At 30.2% G+C, this 21167-nt stretch overlaps 1 protein-coding gene across 1 annotated transcript in view; it reads left to right on the top strand.

Moving 5' to 3' along the window:
- LOC129972729 (glutamate receptor ionotropic, NMDA 2C-like) overlaps positions 1-21167 on the top strand; it is a 313970-nt gene that overhangs the window by 128412 nt on the left and 164391 nt on the right. The window contains exons 2-3 of the mRNA XM_056086971.1: positions 5056-5396; positions 7909-8174. Coding sequence (XP_055942946.1) covers positions 5159-5396; positions 7909-8174 — 504 coding nt within the window. The 5' untranslated portion in view covers positions 5056-5158. The remainder of the gene's footprint in view (positions 1-5055; positions 5397-7908; positions 8175-21167) is intronic.

Here is a 21167-nt window from a genome sequence, read left to right on the forward strand (position 1 = left end):
GAGGATATGGGTACTTCGCAGCTTCTTTATTTTTTTTCAAATTTAAAATTAATTTTTAAGAGATAAGGTTTTTTCGCAAAAATTCTAGAAATAATTACATAATATTATTTATAAATATAATTTTTGCAATATCAAAACTTAAAAACTGTTATATTTTTCAATAACAAATTTCCTACTTAACGCCTGCATAACAGATATGTCATCTTCCACATGCCCCCCCCCCCACTACTTTTGTCAATTGTTAATCACTCGTCAAAGAGTGTGGAATACACTTGCATTACCTTTATCAATAGACATCAAGTACACTTTAGGACTCTTCAAAGGAAAAATTTTAAATTTTTCATTAACGTTTTGTTTATTTAAATATACATATAATATGCAATTGTACTTTCAGTGTACATAATTTATATTTTTCATTTTATTTCAAAATTATAAAATTTGTCATTAAATTCGTATAATATCTTTATTCTAAAACTTCTTTTGTCAGAAATAATTTTAAAAACATACAATACAGTATATAAAGATATCTACAAAGCATAGGCTTCTATTAAGAAAGTCAGAAAACTTAACATGGAGTTTTATCTGGCATTAACAATAATATTGTTATGAATTTATATTTTCTTAGTTTGTTTTAATGCGGATTTAATATCATAGTAAGAAAAGGTCATTTAAAAATATATTTATAGATGCTGATTGATTACCAGAACAATGATTCCTGACCTTGGCGACCATTTGGCGACTTTCTGACATAAACGAGAGTATTGCAAAATACAAGAATCGTGGTGTTATCTCTGTTAGGAACCGATATCTGAAAGTTCTTCTAAAACATTCAATACCTTGTTGGAAAACACATATAAGCGTAAAAGGTTAATGAGAATTTGTCAAGTGAATTCTCTCTATGAAGTGGTCTCTCTGGTTGCTGTTTAAGTACTATAGTGGTACTTTGTCGGCTTGTGTTGTGAATTTCTGCAGGTTCCGTTCTTTTTATAAGCATCAGTTCTGTTTTTCTTGCTTGTGCTTCGAGTTTCCTTGTAGAAAAAAAGCGTCGTTTTCTGTTATATGGCGTGTTTGACTTTTTCCACTATGCATCCACCGGAATATTTCCGTAAAAATTATGGATGTAGTAAGAAAAAAAAACTACCTTTTTTGTTATGCGGCTTGCCTATTTCCCCAAATAATGTCGAATAGTTGGAACGCTACCATATTTCTGTCTGTTTCTATCTATTGAATTCATATGTGGAACAGGATGTACGAGTGATTTATCAGAAGTCAAAAGGAAGATAACTACAGATAAGTAGAGTAAACATTATTCTCTTGATTACTAATTGAAGGAATAATTATTAAAAACAAATTTTCAAAATAAACAATATCGGAATCTATCAATGCTAAAGATAAATGGTTCTGATGTTTCTAATACTGAAAGTTCGTATCTCTGTATGGTAATTAAATCAGCAGAATTTGATACAAATGGATGTTCTGAAAAATTTTAATTCATATAATAATTCAGAGACATGTCAAGCTGCATCAATTCAGTGAGTAGAATTCAGATAGAATATTGATAACTGTGATTTCATGAACTCATTAAAATAAAAAGGTTCTATAGGGTCTGACAAAGTGATTAAAATACAATAGGTTCCCTCTCGTAAAAGCGGTGGAAAAAATGCAAAAGTATTTTCAAATCTCTTTTAAATGACAGCGAATGTTGAATTTCACATATTTAAAGTAATGTAATAAAGAAATGAAATCTACACATTTTTTAGAAAAAAAAACATAAAGGTCTCATTTAATTATATTGCATGAAATGGCAACCAATCTTTCTTTTCCCATTCAAAAAAGACAACCTTATTCCCGAATTCTCAGATTACTCGCTTACAAGTGCGGAACGAATTTCTAATACTGAACACATTCGACGATTGCCTCTTTGCATATGGAAGAAAGCGTAATCCGTTAGCAAAGGCAGCTGCCCCCTTTTTCATTATTTAGGATGGAAATCCGAGAGTCATGCGGAGAGAGATTTGAATGGATAATTTCTTTCTTGTTCTGAAACTTTGTGATTTTGAATTTCAGCCCCTAAAAACTAAAATGTCTTCAGAGATCTGCGAAAGGATTTGTATTGAATGACATTAAAGTATTATCGTACCATCGGAAACTAATGTAAATGTGTAAATTTCTTTTATCAAAAGTGCAGATAAAACAGGAATACTTGATAAAAACGATGATTTTTAAATAAAAGTGGAAAAAATATATTTATAGAAGAAAGATCGCATTCGATTACTGTTTCTTTTTATCTGTGAAAATAATGCTGGAGTTGTTTTACATCAGGTGTCCAGTAAGCTCTTGTATGCTTACAACATACGCTGTCTGTCAGCGAGACGCAATGTTAAAAAATCATAAAAAAATGTTTTTTTTTTTTTTTTTTTTTTGCTTTTTCATTTACGAGGTATAGAGGAAATACGGTAATCGCCAAGAAATTCGAACTCGAAATTTTGATGAATCTCCATTTTTCAGACTCTCTTGAGTTCGAAAAACACATTTTTTGGCATTTTGTCTGTCTTCCATTTGCCACCCTTTATCACTCAAAAACTCTGAGCTACACGAATGAAATTTGGTATTTAGTGTACGACCAAATTCGGAAATTTTTGTCAAACTGTGAAAGAAATCCTTTGACAGGAAAATTGTTTGTATGGCTGTTCGATTATAAATAGACTCCATAATTTCAAAGATCTAAGTGGATAAAATTTGGTGCAAAGGTTTAGCATTTAATATAAAAAATATATATTAAATTTGAATCAAATATAGCTAATTGATGGTTTTTCAATCACGTGAACGTAAATTAGAATGTTTTAAATCATTGAAATTCGCTATATGCTATCTTGTGATTACAACTAAAGTTCGTTTAAACGTTTTTTCATTCGGTCGGCAAAAAGCGATTCAAAATACATATTCAATCGATATATTCAATAGTAAATTTTCAATGCACAACAAAGATCTGTACTTTTTAATTATTGTTCACTATATTGTAACTAGAATAGGCATTTGTGACCTAACCCAAGGTTCTTAATTTTATTCGGGGGAGGAAAATAAAATCTTTATTAGAGAATATACGAGAAATTTTCGAAGAGACACTTGCCATTGGTTTTAAAAATATATTGCCAGCATTTTTATTACGGTGGGCAGCTGTAGATATTTGTGTAGATATCCACTGCCAATTCTTATACGAAAATTAGAAGAAATTCGATTAAACTTTCAGAAACATTGTATTTCGGTTCATTCAAAGTTTAGACAAAAATGAATGTTTTCAAGAATCCACGAAAAATGTGATACAAATCTGAAAAACACTTGCAACTTTATCTTCAAGAAAAATTTCAAAAATAAATAACAATACCATTGCAGAAAATGGCCTTCACGAAATGTTAGCCAAATTCCTTCCAATTCTATTTCAATATTAATTCTTATCTAATGGAGTTTCTTACTGAATTGAAGTGCAGTGTTTGAATTAGGGTTTTAGTTAAGTAAAGTGTTATATAACTAAAACACTTACTTCAGTTAAGTGTTACGACTTGCGACAAGTATCTTAATAAAGATACAGAAATAATTAGAATGTCGCCAAATGAATAAATAGAACACTTAAAACAAATTCAAAAATACATGCAGAATTTTTTTTAAAACAGCCGTAACAATAAATTATTCATCATTTAAGATTCATTAATTAACGTGTTAACTGCCATGTTTTACGACTGCGATTATATTTATCTAATTAGATAACCCATCTTTTGTTTTATATAAAACGGAGTAAAGCAGGTAAAGATAAATTTAAACTTATTAGATGCAAGTCGTGATTCTCAAACGAATTTCGACAACTGGCGTGTTAGGATAACTAAAAGTGTTATTACTTTTAAATAAGTTTATAATCAATGTTATTGATAAATTCCATGTCTGTTCTCTTTTTCTGTTCTCTTTTTTTTTAAAAAGAAAAATATTTGTATATTTTTTTTTTATTCAGATAGTTAAAAAAAATATATGATAGAATTTATATATTACATAAAAAGTAAACATGAATCTTGATACCTAATCGATATCTGAAAAGTCCACTGAATCATTCTCGAAATTGAAATATTTTTGCTTTAATCACTTAATAGTTTACAAATAATAAGTTTACAATTACAAAATGAATTTCCTTTACAAACCATAACGAGTGAGAAACATTTTGCATATAGAAGAAAATATTGCAGGAAGTGATTTTAAAAGAAATAATTCTATTCTTTTAAAATGAATTTTAAAATATTTAATTCCAGCCTAAGAAACAAGATTTTTATAGTATTGGACAAAAGATATAGCAACTGAAAAGTGTTAGAATATTTTCGTATGGGCGGAAACTGTAATACCCATATATAAAGTTCTTTGTCGTGAATGAAAACTGATGGCAACACTCAAAAGAGAATGATTTATTAATAAGACTAGATAGTATATGCCGGCGTCCTGGCCTACGTGTAGCTCGTCTTCCCCGTGATCTAGGCGTTCCGGGTTAGAGTCCTGTTTCAGGCATTATTGTTCTCTTCCGTGTGTTCAAACTGTGAGGTGCGTGAATGAACCCCCCTGTAAAAAGGGGTTGTGCAAGCGAGTATGTGTGTGTGTGCTATCTTCACTTGAGCTAGAAGTCAGACTTTTGCCCTCTGGTGCTCAGGGGTCTTTACCCTCAGAAGCCACTGCGCAAAATTTAGCTTAAAATAGCCACACGAAAGAGAAAAAAAGATAGTATATGGAAGGTAAAAAGGGATTCTAGATCAAAATTGCTTATATATTATTATAAAACAAGATTTTCGTAGTGTTAGACAAAGTTATTGTGATTGAAATGCGCTAAAATTCATTCGTAGGAACAAAAACTGTAATAAACCGATGACATAATTGTGAATGAAATTTGCTAGCAATACTCGAAATATGATTTTAAAGTAAACGTTAAAAAGAAATGATAAAAAGATATTTCATATAGAATTTGCCAAAATAAAAACATAGTTTTGAAATATTTCATTTATACTTGTGTTCTTTCTTTCACAGACTTCTGAGGCTGGATCGAAAACTGATTGCTGTTAGAGCCATGTTTGATACATCAACACTTCATTTCAGTCATTACAGAAGAAAATCTTAACTCCAGACAGATATGGCTTGGCCACTCAAGAGCTTGTTGATACTGGTGCTGCTGCTACTGGTCAGTTTCGGTCTAATTGACGGGCGGAACAGCATCTGGGGAAAGAAATCGTCGGTCACACCCAATGAGCCAGAGGATGACGAAATGGACGTGATACGGTTCGGAGCCATTTTACCACACACGTCTTTGATCACAGTTTCGAGATCTTATAACAAGAAAATCACTGATTCATTGGACATGTTAACCAAAGGTGAGTAAATCATGGTTTGAATAAATTTATTACAATTTCAATCATGGTATGAATAAATTTATTACAATTACAATCATGGTTTGAATAAATTTATTACAATTACAATCATGGTATGAATAAATTTATTACAATTACAATCATGGTTTGAATAAATTTATTACAATTGCAATCATGGTTTGAATAAATTTTAATACAATTGCAATCATGGTTTGAATAAATTTTAATACAATTACAATCATGGTTTGAATAAATTTTAATACAATTACAATCATGGTTTGAATAAATTTATTACAATCATGGTTTGAATAAATTTTAATACAATTACAATCATGGTTTGAATAAATTTATTACAATCATGGTTTGAATAAATTTATTACACTTTTCAACGTTTAGTTAAATTATTCAATACTTAATTATAGCTGACTGATTAATATAGCTTTCATTTGAAAGTTTTACATGTAGAAAAAAACTGGAATTTTATATCAGAAGAAGATGGATGTTATCCATTTTTGGTTTAGCTTTGCATTTGGTTCATTCATTTTTATTCTCTACAGATAAAATATTGAAAATCAAAATATGACATAGTCTTTATTTATTTCCAAAATATATGCATTATTTGAAATCTTCCAAGGTAAAAGAAAGAGAAATAAATTGAAATGTTTATGTTGTAGCTCGTTTTATTTCGAAGTGAAAGCTATAATATCTTCTAATTTTCTTAATTATTAAAACTGTTTCAGAATAAAATTGCTTTTAAAATGATTTATATTTCGGTCGGACAGTGCATTTTTTTCCTCTGAAGTAATTTAGTAAATTTAGTAACTTACTCCTAGTAATACTTCTATCTAATTTTTTTTTGTAATGTTTAGAATTATAAATAAAAGTAGTGCTTCGTTTTACTGCCTCAACCGTTATTGTTACGCGTAAGAAGACCATCAAATTATCGCTTCTCGATTTTGCAAGTGATGCTTAAATCTCGTCAAGACACTGCAATTCTATACAAATATTATAAATAGCCCATTAAGGCCTCAAGTTTTATAGATTCTTTTTTCATTGAATCTGTAAAACATCCCATTTTTGAAAGGGGAGGAAAAATTTAAGTAATAAAAATCGTAACAGTTAGATAATTAATATCAAAGTAACAAAAAACAATAAGAGTTGGCAATATCTTAGGTTGCTTGTTTGAAAATTTCTGTTTTTATGATACCTCTAAAAACAGAAAGGCAATTATTTCTTTTGTAACATGCCAACTGATTTCTAACTATGTCTTATAAAGATTTTGACATTTGACTTGAAAGCATTTATGTACTTTTGTTACATAAAAATTGAATCAGCAATTAAGTTTACATGTAAATCATATTCTGGTTTAATGATACTATATTTAAAAGAAATAATATTCATGGACCTACTTCTTTTCTTTACATTGAAATTGAAGAATTAAATGCGTGTGGAACAAAGTTTTCTGTTGTTTTGTTTGATTAGTTTTCTTTAAACTATTAAAGATTTATTAGCAACGGCGTGTAAATTTATCCATTTTAGAATGTTTTAGAAGCTTATTATTCCGGTACTTTTGTGAATTTGATGATTCCTAATTTAGATGGAAATTATTCTACCTTTACCTTCCAGCTTGCAGCGAGGAATTTTTTCTTATTATGTCACGAAACACAAAACGCAATATATTGCGTCAGTACAAATCGGAGATAAGTTCTCTTTGGCGTGAAGTTTTGCCTAATCTTCTTCAGTTTATGGAAGAGTCATGGTGGTTTGGTTTTAAAATATCATTTTCAATATCAGATATCTGCAGGTTCGAGGGCCGTGGTGGCCTGGTGGTAAGGTCTCGGCTTGTGAGCCGTAGGGTTTCAGGTGCGAGACCCGATTCCACCGAAGAACCTTCGTGTAAGGGGGTCTGTTGCACGTTAAATATGTCATGCGAAACGTCCTCCCGCTGGTGTGAGTGGTGTGGAGAGGGGTGTGCCAGCTCAGGTGTCGTCCTCGTCATCTGCCCGTGGTTCAAAATTACGTGGTCCGTCCCAAAATAGCCCCAGTGTTGCTTTATAACGGGACGTTAATATAACTAAACTAAAAACTAAACTGTAGGTTCGAAACCCAATTCCAGTGTATGCATGTAGGAAACAACGGTGGGTAAATCTCACAACGTGCGCCAAACGTACTCGGCAGCTGACATGGGTTCATAATTACAAGATCCATGAAAATATTGCTTTTGTGATTTTTCTAATTGGATGCTAATATAATTAGACATAATTGATGTTTGGCCACATCTCTCGCAACTGCCTGTGATATATTCTGGTGACAAAGACTACTTACAAAAGGAGACGAAAAGGAGGTTTTATATTGCTTTAGTATTCAAGAGAAAGTCAAAATCATATCACTCTCTAGCTGATTTAGAAATGGAAATAGTGAGATATGTATCGGATATTAGATATCTTAATGTTTTGAAACTATATAGTGATTTCCATTTTACCATTACATCATTAACAGTCTTCTATATTTCTAGGACGGAACGCCAAGTTCAACTTCGCTAAATACAAGAGGTACTTGAAGCCTCTGATTGTGCCCTTGCCTCTGGATCCGAGTCCGACGGTGGTGCTGAACGCCCTGTGCAATCAGATGCTGCCCGCAAACGTCACGGCCATCCTCTATCTGACGAACGCCGAAGTATACGGAAGCAACGCAGCTTCGGCCCAGTATTTACTACAGCTCACTGGCTATCTTGGAATACCGGTGATAGCGTGGAATGCGGACAACATCGGACTGGAAAAGGTCAGTTGCTTTTGCTGGGAAATGAAGCTGTGAAAGCATATATGCTTTGTTTTCCCATTTTTTTTTTTTTTTTTTTTTTTTTTTTTTTTTTTACTTTCTTGGATTTAGTTGAGTTTAATTAGTTAATGTTTGAGAAGAGAATAAGTCAGAAAGAGAAGACAGGCAAGCAGTTAAATCAATTTTTAATAATATATCATGTGTATTCTTTAATTAGATGCGTAATATCTTAATCTAATATCTTCTAATATCGAAATACTTAACCTATTAGACTTGAAACACAAAACAAATTACAGATAGTTGAACATATTACACAAAATATAGCCTCCTTGATTAACAGATTAAGATGTTGTTCAGAAGAACATTAATATCCAACATATCTAATTAACGTGTCATGAATTGTTGGTAGGTCTACTGACTTCTAGTTCATGCAGTAGATTCAATCTTTATCTGTTTTTCCATTCTGTCAAATATGCCATTTTGAAAACAAAATATTATATACTTTTCAAAACCTTTCAAGTGGATTTCATACATTTCTTGCTTCTCTTACATACCTTTTTTTAAATATTAAATGATGTAAGATGTTGGTTTCTTATTTAACTCCTTGTTTTGATATCCCAATTCATGAAAGGGTCGCTTTATCCTTAAGATATGGTATTGACTTTGGTGTCTTTTTGTTCCAAATTAGACAGTCGATTTCGCTAACGATTTGTAACATTAAAAATTAGTGCGCATTCAATATCATGTTGTTATCCATAGTAGAATGGTCAAGTAGACTGCAGAAGGGCCAGCACAAATACCAATATCAACACCTGCCCAAAGTTCAAAATTCTGAGAACAATTCCAAAATGGATCTTAAATTGTTTCGTTAATATAACAGGAAAAAACTAATCCAAATGCTTGAAAATTGCATTTTGCTAATTATTAATTAACATAGTAAAGAGGTTTAAATTCAAATTAAAATATAAATTATTGGAATGTGTTCAGCTAGAATTGAAGGCATAACGTAAGACAAATATTCCATCAGGTGTCCAACTCAGCCCTTTTTCACTAATATTTCGACACTGGGTTCGAGTCATTTTTAATCATAATGCAGTAAAAGCACTAAATGTATTAGCAGATCTGAATCCATAATTTAACGGTAACTGATCATTTGTACCATTATTACATATACATTTTCTACTGAATCTTAAAATTTTACTTCAGAGAAATGTAAATTTAATTATGTTTAACAGAATTTGGCCAAAATAAGGCACTAATAAACCGCAATAATCAGCATAATTCCTTTAAAATTTAAATTATTTTTGGTATTCATATAGAACAGAGTGTTTAGTGCAGTAAGGTTAATGAAATGATTGGACAGTTATTTCTCTTTAAATTTGGAAAGAAGTATTATTAAATGGTTGCAAATTATTGCAAAAAAGAGTTTAAAATAATATGAAATTTTCAGTGCAAAATTAGAATTTGAAAGTTTGACCTACAAAATTAAACTTATGAAAATTATGATTCTTGTTAAATTCAAATAATTCGATATCCTTTAAATTTACGGTAAAACCTTTTTTGTACTTATAATATCCTGAAAGCCTTTTTAAAATATTTTTAAGAATTTCATTTATTTTCTATTTAAAAACTACTACAATAGCATTTATGAGAAGAAAATGGTATAGCCTCCGTTCTAAAGAGAAAAAAATACATCCTTGAGATTTTTCTTTCAGCAGAGAAGGAAAAATATCGAGGAAAATTGTCTGTAGCATAGAAATTCTCCACTTTTTGTAAACTGAATTGTCCGAGAATTGGGAAAATGCTACTTTTGGAAGCTTTAAATTTTTAGTTAGCAGCTCGCGTCCTCTTATACGTTCATTCAATTTAAATTTTTTAGGTTCTAACATATAAATTTCAGATAAGGTTTTAGTTAGTAGCAGCTATGAAGTTGAAGTAGTAGTTCTTTTATTCTTTAGCCAATCACAGAGAAGAATGTTTTCTTCGACAACAGCTCAGGATTTTACTCAATAGAATTGTCTATTATCCTGTCAGAGCATTTGCTTTTAATATTGACACAGTTTACTGTAGAAGTTCTTTCTTTCCTTTTATAGTGTCAGTTTCTTTCATGGCCTTCTTTTCCGAAGTAAAAAAGTGTCAAAATCTTGTTCGCTTTAACAAGTTCACTTGCTACACTTCTTGCAATTTACTTTCGTTCAGTAAATCACTTTTTTTATCCCCGACTTTTGATGGGACGTTTTATTATGTAATTTCTAAGATGTATGGTGAGAATGCCGTTTTTGGAAACTCATTTTGTACCATCGGAACGGAAGTGGGGTTTTGAAATTGCTATTTTTTTCTAAAGGAGAATATTCACTGGATAGCAAGAAATTTTTTTTCCAATAAAGATTTCTTGAAAAAAATCAGCTGTCATAAGCTTTACCCAGCTATATTAATTTTTTATGAATTTTAAATCTTTAAATAATTAGTTTTTAAATCTGAAAAAAAAGATCAGATTTTTTATCAGTGGGGGAAACTGATAATAAATTTGAAAATAAAAAGACCTGAAAATTTTGACATAAGAAATAATTTAAATAAAAAAATCTTTTTACATCCAGTTCATGTACTGTAATACAAAAAAAAATCTTTTTGCATCCAATTCATGTACTGTAATACAAAAAAAATCTTTTTGCATCCAATTCATGTACTGTAATACAAAAAAAAATCTTTTTGCATCCAATTCATGTACTGTAATACAAAAAAAATCTTTTTGCATCCAATTCATGTACTGTAATACAAAAAAAAATCTTTTTGCATCCAATTCATGTACTGTAATACAAAAAAAAATCTTTTTGCATCCAATTCATGTACTGTAATACAAAAAAAAATCTTTTTGCATCCAATTCATGTACTGTAATACAAAAAAAAATCTTTTTGCATCCAATTCATGTACTGTAATACAAAAAAAAAATCTTTTTGCATCCAGTTCATGTACTGTAATACGAAAAAAACTTTTTATATTATAGTGAAATATAAATACTGTACATACATAAATATAAATAATTTATATAAAACATTTTTTGAAAGGAATTTCCAGTTTTCTATAAAACGAAAGATTATACTGATAATTTCACATTGCCATATAAATGCATTTGAAATTGTAGAAAGCAGTTATATTTAGAACTGGGAATTTAATAATCTCGTTGCTTATACACAAAAATCTTATTCAGAAAGATTCATACTTGTAATTTCTGAATAATATTTTTTTTATATTTTAATAATTTTTGTTTAATGGCATTTTTTAAGAGAAAATGAAAAATTATAAATTTGTTTAGGTAAATATATCAAATAGTAACTGAAAAAGGGAAAAATATCTTGATATCTTACGGAAATACAGATTTTTATTTAAAATTTTTCGCATACGAAGAGAAAATACTGCAATCGACGATAAGTTCGAACTCGACATTTTGATGAATCTCCACGTTCCAGACCTTCCCGTTTATCTATCAGTCTTTGAACACGATAACTCTAGAACGTTTGGAGTTAGCCAAACGAATAGAATTCAGTATATCGCCTTTACACCAAATTTGTAGATTTCTACCAAATTTCAATCGAAGTCCAATCGGATAAACTCTGTGTGTTCACCTACCCAAATATAAGTTAATATAATATCTATAGAATAAAGATAATTAGATTGGTAATATTTAATACACAGATTTATCTTCTAAAGGGTAGATATGTAATAAATTCGAAAGCTTATCGACTAAAGGATTAAATCCTGCACTTTCACAAGCCTATCAACACAAAAAAATTCCAAAAAGCGATGATCTAAATATACGATATTCGGATCCAATTTTGTGACTATAATTGTAGTTCCAATTTTGATTCCAATCGATCGGGATAGAAGTGACCCAAATATAAATTCGGTTTTTTGGTACATATAACCTGCATAAAGATCGCACTATAATAGGTCATTTCTAAATTATTAATACTATTTATAATTTAGCCCAATTATAACCCGCTAATATTAGCCCAATCTAAAATTTTCTTGCAACAAAAATAGTCAATCTCTACTAATAATATAAATGAAAATATGTATGTGCGTTTGTGTTGTCCTTCCATAGCCACACTGATTGACTTAGGCTACAAAATTTGACACATATATACTTTAAAAGGTAAGAACGCGCGCTTTGGGCCATTTTAAAAATTTAAAAATTTGTTTGAATTTTGACGTTTTTCAGAGATAACTTTTTAAAATATACCGCACAAAAATAAATTTTAAGCCGTTTTAGAATTTTAAAAATTCTGTTTTGAATTATACCAATTTAATGGGTCATAAAAATTTTTGCCCAATTTTGGTAATTTTTAAAAAATATTTTTATTTAATTTCTAACAATACATTAGACTGTTGTTCAGAATTTCAAACCGTTTTCATTGTTTCATTAAATTATTTAATAGCATCATTTTCTACCATTTCTCGGAGTTATGAAAGAAGGATTCTATTTAATATTTGTGTAATTTACTAGACTGATGTCGCAATAAAGTTACAGTATCGCGAAATTTAAATGAAAGATTAACTAGATAATAGCGTTTTTGATAGCTCTATATTGATATGAGACGTTATCTGTTGTAAACGTTCATGCATCTTATAAACTGGGCTTAAGTAAGACAATTAAAAGAGCATTTCTTTAATGTCCAATAATTTGGAGAAATCATAGATACGAAGGTATATCTAATCAATTGATCTGAAATCAGATGCAACCAATATTGCAGGAAAGCCAACCCGAGGCATTTAATATCAAATAAATTGAATGAAGAATTCTCCGAACACCGAACCACTTTTTCCTTCAAATCTCGAAAAGACATCTGTCCGAATTCTTAACGTTCACATTAAAATCCACTCCTGTACATATATTGATTTTCATTCATTTTCCATGATTTCAATTATGGAGTACATAAACGGAATTTTGCGTTTCTTTTGCATATTTACGCCACTTGCATTCCTCAACTAACTTCTCTTCTTCAGCAAGAGTCTTTCTAATTAAATAATGCTAAGTAAAAAAATTAACATGGCAGCGTCTTCGAAATAAAATTGAGAATTAAAAAAAATCTCTTGTCTGTATTGACTCTTTGAGCTGGCATTTAATGAATTGCGTGGTTCTGGGTGTTATATAAATAAGTCTTCCGTGGAGTTCTTTTAATCTGGACTGCTCAACATCGTCTCTAGAGTATTTGTCATCCAAATATAGATTGTAAAAAATGAAACACGCCATTAGCGCATCCGTCTTGAGAATCTTCGCATTTTTGAATTGAAAGATTTTGCGGCGCATTTCTTGGTGTAAGCTAATCGAATTAGTCTTCAAACATATCTTAGGATGAATATATTAGGTTTCTGAAGTTTTTTAGTGTGATTGGAACAATCATTATTGTTTTCTCATATATAAAGAAAAGGAACTATAATTTCCAAAATATTTAAATACGAGATTTTGACGAATTTAATTATTTTAGTGCTCTGTGAGTGTGAACACGATAGCCCAAAAACGAAACGGAGACGAATAAAATGTGGTGCGAAGATTTAATATCTGAAATATAGATCGATATAATTTTCATGGCACGAAATGCAACATGCATGCAGCAAAATTTCATCATATATATATGGAAGTTTAAACTAAATCCATAACGCAGGTGTCTGTTTGTCGATCTGTTAATTTGCACGTATGTAATCCAGGTAACTCAAGAGCTGAACAATTTACTAAAATGAAATATGTTATCTTATTATTAAAATTGTCGTCCTGTGGCTAACTTTGATTCCAATCCTTTCAAAACGCGTATTTAATACTAAAAAGCTCAAAATTCTCCTGTGTAGGTTCTGAAAACAAAAATTTGAATAATTGTGGCGTTCGATCCTGTTAAGGGGCCACAGTTTTATGCAAGCAAAAGAGATTCCAATTTTATTAATACGAGAGATTTTGGAAGGCCAATCCCGATGGTTGGTCTGCTATTTAAAATAAATCATGAATAATTAAATATGAAAAAAAAATTACAGGTCGGCAAAGGGAACCTAGATTACGTTTTAACTGTTGAGGTAAAGGTTTAGATTATTTTTTATCAAACGAACATTTATCTTTTGGTGTGAAAAAATTATTTTTGTGAAAATAACATATTTGATAGCTAATTTCTGTAGCTTCCATTCCATTCTATTTTTTTTTTTTTTTTACATTTCAATAAGCATTTTGTTTAGGTTAAATTGAATTCTTACTAATTTGATATTATTTATAGTTTAGATAGTAACTACAAACTGTTACTTATACACAAGTAGGGATTGCAATACCGGTATTCGGTATTTTTTAAATCTTAATACCGGGATACCGGTTTTAATACCGGTATTAGAAATTTTAGAAAAAGAAAGAAAACACAGGTGTTTCTTTGTTTTATTTGCCAGTTTTGTTAGAGAGTGTAAATATCACAAAAAATAATTTGTAACTTATAAATTATAACAGTATATAATCACAAAAAAAGTAAAGAAATATCTTATTTATTTAAATCACAAAAAAGGTGTAAATATCACTATTCCGTCTGTGGTACTATTACAAATTTTTGAAATGTGATCTTAAAAAACAATGCATCAATTGTACTGTCATTAAGCCTGAAAAGTAATTTTGTGTAAAAATGACCAGCTGTCGAAATCGCTCTTTCGGCATCTACGCTAGTTGGGGGTACTGTTAGCAATGCGCGATATACTTTTTCCAAGTATTTACCTCTAAATCCCTCATCTTCAAATAAATCGATTTATTGTCGGATGGTTTTGTATATAGCGGATTTCTGTATTGAATTTTGGTTCGTTGAAATTTTTTTTATTTATCGCTAATTCTAATTTTTGTTCAAGAGACAATTCCTTTTCACTATCGACAGTAGTGGCATCATAATCTTCGATAATTGAACCGAATTCTTCTGTATGTGGATAGGTTTGTGGGTAAAAAAATTTTAAGAAAATTTACTCTAAACTTAATCAGATTTGAATTGGTTATTTTCTTTTCTTTTTCATTTTTAAAATCATTATAATTATGAAAATACCGTAAGACATTTTTTATTTCGGTATGCCTTTCTTCTGTGCGATTTTTCAATGTAATATATAATTCTTCAGATAGTGATGTGTGCTGTTCTTTCAGTGACTGCAACATGAAATTTATTGTTGCATTAGCTGTTATTAGAATCTCTCCGACATAATGCCTCAATAGTCAGTTTTATTGGAAGTAGAGCTGATATAGTTCTGGATATTAATTCGAATTTATTATCTGAAAAATTAATTTACAGGTTTAAGTCGATTATTGCTTTTTGGATTGGATTTCTCAGTTTCAAAAATCGTTCCATCATTAGGTATAAACTGTCCCAACGTGTTTTAGAATCTAATATTAACATATATTCTGTTTTATTTTCAGTTAGTATATATTTTAGTAATATATCCTTTTTATAGGGGAACGTTTAAATATCTTAACAATTTTTCGATCTTTATAAATTATAGGAAGCAATTCTTGACAGGTTAATATTTCATCCTCATTAGCAATATCTTCTTCGATAATTACATTGTCATTATCTTCATTGTCAATATCACTCTCACTCTTACTCTTTTCAAAGTTGGAATCCGAAGTTTCTATATCCACAGTATTTGGATTTTTCTGTTCTTTATTTTTTTGGTATAGTACATCTATTACTCCTTATTGAATTCCATGGGCATAGCACAACTGCTGATTTGTACCAATCAACTTTCCAACTTTTTTCATAATTGTTGCTCCATTAATCGTTATGGATACAATATTTTCTTTCAGGGATAATCCATGTTTCGCTAATGTAGATTTAAGCAATTAATTAAGCCATTAATTAGCTTATTAATTTCGCCCGTTAGGGAGACATAAAAACAAAAACGTATACTATTTTGCTATGTTCGCGATACCTGAACATATAGTGGAGACAATTTTAAAAATTTCTATTAAATACCGAAAAACCGGTATTTAAACTTGTGAATACCGGTATTACAAAATTGTACAAATGGCTCAAAATACCGGTATTCGGTATCCCGGTATCCCAGTATCCCGGTATTGCAATCCCTATACACAAGTGATCTTATGTACTTGATTTAAAAATTGCTAAAAATTCTTTACAGAACAAACAGCTTAATCAATCATTTTTTTAAAAATTATTATTTTATTTGTAAATAAATTATATTTTTGTAATAAATTATACTATGAAATTGCAAAATATATTTTTTCTATACATGTTGATGTTATAATTAACATTTTATTTTATTGAAAGAAGAATAATTCAGCATAAAATGCTATCATATTATCAAAATAATTTGCATTAAATATTTGAATCTCTAATTTCTAATTGCACATTCTGGGAGTTTTAAAGGGAGCAATCAGTTATATAATGGTTAATTACTTTCTCCTCTAAACATTAACTAAAATTCCGAATTTTTATTCATTCCCAGCAGTGCGATTAGAAAAGCATTGAACTTTTCAGAAAATGCAATTTCACTTCAATTTCTGAGATTTCGAGATGGAAATTTCACCATTCAATTACTTTAAGCGTATTGGAGTGAACGATAAATGTATTAGACTCACGCCTAAAGAGCTTCATCCCCGCTAGGGAATCTATCATCCAGTTGGAGACAGGAAAGTTAACGAAATTTAATGGATTTTGTCAAGAAATTTTCAGCCTTGTATCCATTACTCTGCCACTGAACGGAAGTGTCTAAATGAAAGATTCTATTGAATACATTTTATTTTTTAGATCAAATTATTTTCATTTATTTTCTAATAGTTAAAAGCAACCGAACGAAGTCAAAATTTAATTTTAAAATCCATTTCATGGTTCTCGCATTTTATTTATATTCCTTTAAAAGATTGCACTTCGATTCAATCCTGAAAAAAGTTGCTATAACGTACAATTTAATTCGACCTAATCAATGCACAATGTACAATATTCGGAAGAGAACGATGGCATTTTATGCATTTTCAGGTTGCACAAATTTTACGAATGTTTAAACATTCCATGAATTCCATTCTTTTAAACTTTTGCACTCGTTTGACGCCTCTCAATCACCATTCAAGACGATGCATCATTTTCACGTTTTATTTATTTATTTTTTCAATTTTTATTATTAAATACGTCTACAGAACGGTAAAAAGACTTTGATTGATTTTTCAAACAAATTCAACTTAAAACAATTATGTATACTTATTTTTCAGAGCAATAAGCAAATCTTTGTATTATGTGAATAATTATGCATCGAATTACTTTTCCGGGTGCAAAGGGTTAATTGTGCGATGAGTATTAAGCTCTGGTGAGGTGCTGAAATTAAGTGAGTATGTCAAGCTGAGCTGTTGTCATCGTCATCTGACCATGTTTCAAAATAACGAGATTCATTCCAAAATATCCCTAATGTTGCTTTAAAATCGGATGTTAATAATAATAAAATCAACTAATTAGCTTGATGAGTATAGTTCGTCACTGCGTAATGGTCATTAAAGGTCGTGACGTCATTGTAGAAGCAAAAGGGGCAAACATGCATGTTGAGAATATTGTGTTCGTTAAAAGATTTACAAATATATGTAATGATATTTTAATTCTAATTTAATTTAATTAATTTCCAAAATTTTATCTTGATTTAGCCCATAGTAACTTCATTCTAAAAACATTCTCTTATTTTGTGATCCCACTTTCGGTTTAATTAATCCTTTTGTAAAAATAATGCGCCATCAGTACTACGTCTCAAATGAAAGTGATCCCTTAGGCGCCCTTGAAAAGTTGTCAAAGGTCACCACGTGTATTGAATTGGCGCATGCCCGGAAATCCTATGTTATATAAGACTAGTGATCATTTGTTCGTCCCTTTTCGCTCCTCTTTCTTACTTCTGCTTTTGTGCCGCACTGCGTCTTCTGATAAATAATTATGCTTTCCTGGATGGTGGTAGAGAGAATAAAACAATATTAAAACTGCTAAGTCTCTTCACTACTTGTCAAACCTGCATGCTGCTTCAGCCAAAATAATGTAACATATTATTTAATCGACAGGATTCGAAATCCATTACACATATATCTAGCTTTATTTGTATAATACATAGTTTCCATTATGAATTTGTAGATTTCTTTTGAAATATGGAATATATCCGTCAAAGTGACCTTCTTTCCAGAATCAATTAAGTTTGATTTGCTTAGAAATTGAAAAATTGGGATTTACTTCAGGGGAGTACATCATATTGCTTTTTTTTATATGTGTAGACCACTCTAAAATGTCCATTCTTTAAAAAAACACATTGTTGAAAACTTTATTTAATAAGCAAATGAAGTATAATTTTACTTTATACTGCCTGTAACCCTCTAAATAATAATCTTCCCCCCCCCCAAATCTCGATTAGCACAATCATTTTCGCCATTGAAACTTATTTGTAACGACATCTCATTAATTTTTCATGATCTCATCTATTTAGAACATTAAATAGAATTCATCATTGTTCGCATCCATTTATACTCCTTATATTTCTATTTTTTTCTGTAAGAGTGTCTGATTGGATACAACGAAAGCCAATAAAAATAAAGGAGAGGCTATGTCCTTCAAATATCATTGTGAAGAAGAAACCTTTTCCAATACTAATTCTACACGTTGGCTTTTAATAGTTATTAAGTCTGCTTGGTTTGATGAATAAAAATTTTTACTGAAATATAAATTTTTGTTAAGTTGGAGTAATCAAGATATTCAGAATGAAATGTTTACCTTCAAAACTTAGCTTAAATGAAACTTCATTAAACCGTCTGCCGTGGGAAATTCATAGGCATAAATTAGGAATTATTGCCTTTTTTAGTAGGATCTAGTCAAATTATTTCAGAAGCTTTCTCTGAACTCAACAGATAAAAACTTTTGAATTTTATTTCTTTTAAAACAAAGATTTTTTACTTCTTATAGAGAGAAACAGAAACTAAAATGCATAAGTGATTAAATTGTTTCTGGACGGGAGGCCTCTATTCTAGACGCACGCACGGGGCGGAGCGTACGCGACAGGAATCATCCCACAGGACTTGGCTTTGGCGTCACTAAACCTAATAATTAAAAAAAAGATAACAAAAAAATAATAAATAAATTCCTAACGTCGTAATTTGCTACCTTTTTTTAGATTATTAGTTCAGTCATAATATGAGCACTTTCTTCCTCTGACAAATCGAGGGCTTTTTTTTTGGGGGGGGGTGCCACAATAAACCGAAAACAAGGCTTTTCTTAATAAAAAGAGAACCCAGAATACAACCCATAATAATATAATAAAGTTACACATTTATTTATATTATTCTTACCCCCAGCCCCTGCAACAGCTGATGAGTAAAATACCAAAGTGAGGTTGAATATGAGCAAATGGAAGGTCAGGATACCAAAACTGTATTTAAAAAAGTAATGGACACAGAGAGCCATCTAGTGGCGATTAAAAAATAAAAATAGGAATCCATAGATGAAGCGGACATAAATACAATTCTTATTATTAAGGCAAGAAAACAGTTGCCAATTTCCTGGAATAAAATGGTATAACATCATTCTCACGTAGGTTTATCACAGATTCGGTAATTATTAGCCATGTTGAATGTTGCGATTATTTTTGTAGTAAATAATTTCAAAATATAATTAATCGTTTCTAAAAACCATTATACATAATGAACTGAATCTAATGTTTACGTATTTATTATTTTCTAGACATTTACTTCCTATTTTTGCATGAATAAAAAAATAAGTGTCTAACGATAGCATCTTCTATTTCGAATTGCGTCTTGATATTTCTTTAGAGACGCTCATTTATCCCGATTTCCTTATTGAAAAATTTCCCATTTTTCATGTTGACAGAGACAGGGACATAATTGTATTCTTTTCATTTTCTACCTCTACTTCGTAAATTGCATTGTCTAAAATCTTTCCGCTGTTTCTTTGTAGTTGGTGTTGGTCAACTCTTGAAGCGTTAAAATGCTCTTTTCAAACTTTGAAAGGTATTTTGTGAAAGGTGGTGTGTTTGCAAATCTTTTATTTTTTATTTTGTTACTTATCAGTACTAAGTTAACTATGCTTATATGTTGTGATTGAAAGCATCAAAACTAGAAAAAAATGAACATTCTGAATGTAATGCTTTTCACAACAAAATCTTTTGAAAAGCATCAACAGAATATATATGAGTAAACAACATAATCTCTTGCATCACAGCCTCGTAAGTGAACAAATAGTTTATGAGCAATAAGCTGACGAATTTTCAGTTTAGACTAGCAGTTCTCAGATAGATTTCCATGATCGATAATGATTGAAAAAGAAATTTAATATACATCAAAATTTATTTATAAAGAAAAAGTTTATAAAGAATTTTAATGTACATCAAAACTTTACAAAACGAGAATAATTTAAAATGCCAATATTTCATTTTTGGTTTCTTTTATTATTGACCCAAATTAAGAAATTTTCAATTAAAATATTCCGCTGTGTATTTTTTTCTCTAAACGCAGCGTCTAATATAAATACTGTACTCCATACCTCACATTGATCTTTTAAAACATGACTCAACTAGCCATTCCAATTTTTCAATGAAGAATTATTCTGTAAATGTTAATATAAAGCATTGTTTCTTATTTGATAGTGCATATCTAGTTATCTATACTTATAATAAAGCTCAATGTGTGTGTGTGTGTGTGTGTGTGTGTGTGTGTGTGTGTGTGTGTGTGTGTGTTGGCGCTCTACAGGTCAGGTCATTTGACATACAGCTATCAAATTTGGTACATGTATACCTTAGAGGTCGGGAATGTGCACCTGGGGTCCCTTTTTATGAAATTTTAATTAGAATTTTAATTATTAGTTAAAAACTAGCTTTCCCGCCAAAAAAATCTTCCATTTTCCCCACCGCCAACTTTCAGTTATTTTTTTCTCCCAACAGAATTGAGGCTAGGGTTAACATTTTTCGGCGGATTATTTCAAACGATTCTGTTTATTTTCTTAATG

The sequence above is a fragment of the Argiope bruennichi genome, chromosome 6 (genome assembly GCF_947563725.1).
Source record: "Argiope bruennichi chromosome 6, qqArgBrue1.1, whole genome shotgun sequence".
Lineage (NCBI taxonomy): Eukaryota > Metazoa > Arthropoda > Arachnida > Araneae > Araneidae > Argiope > Argiope bruennichi.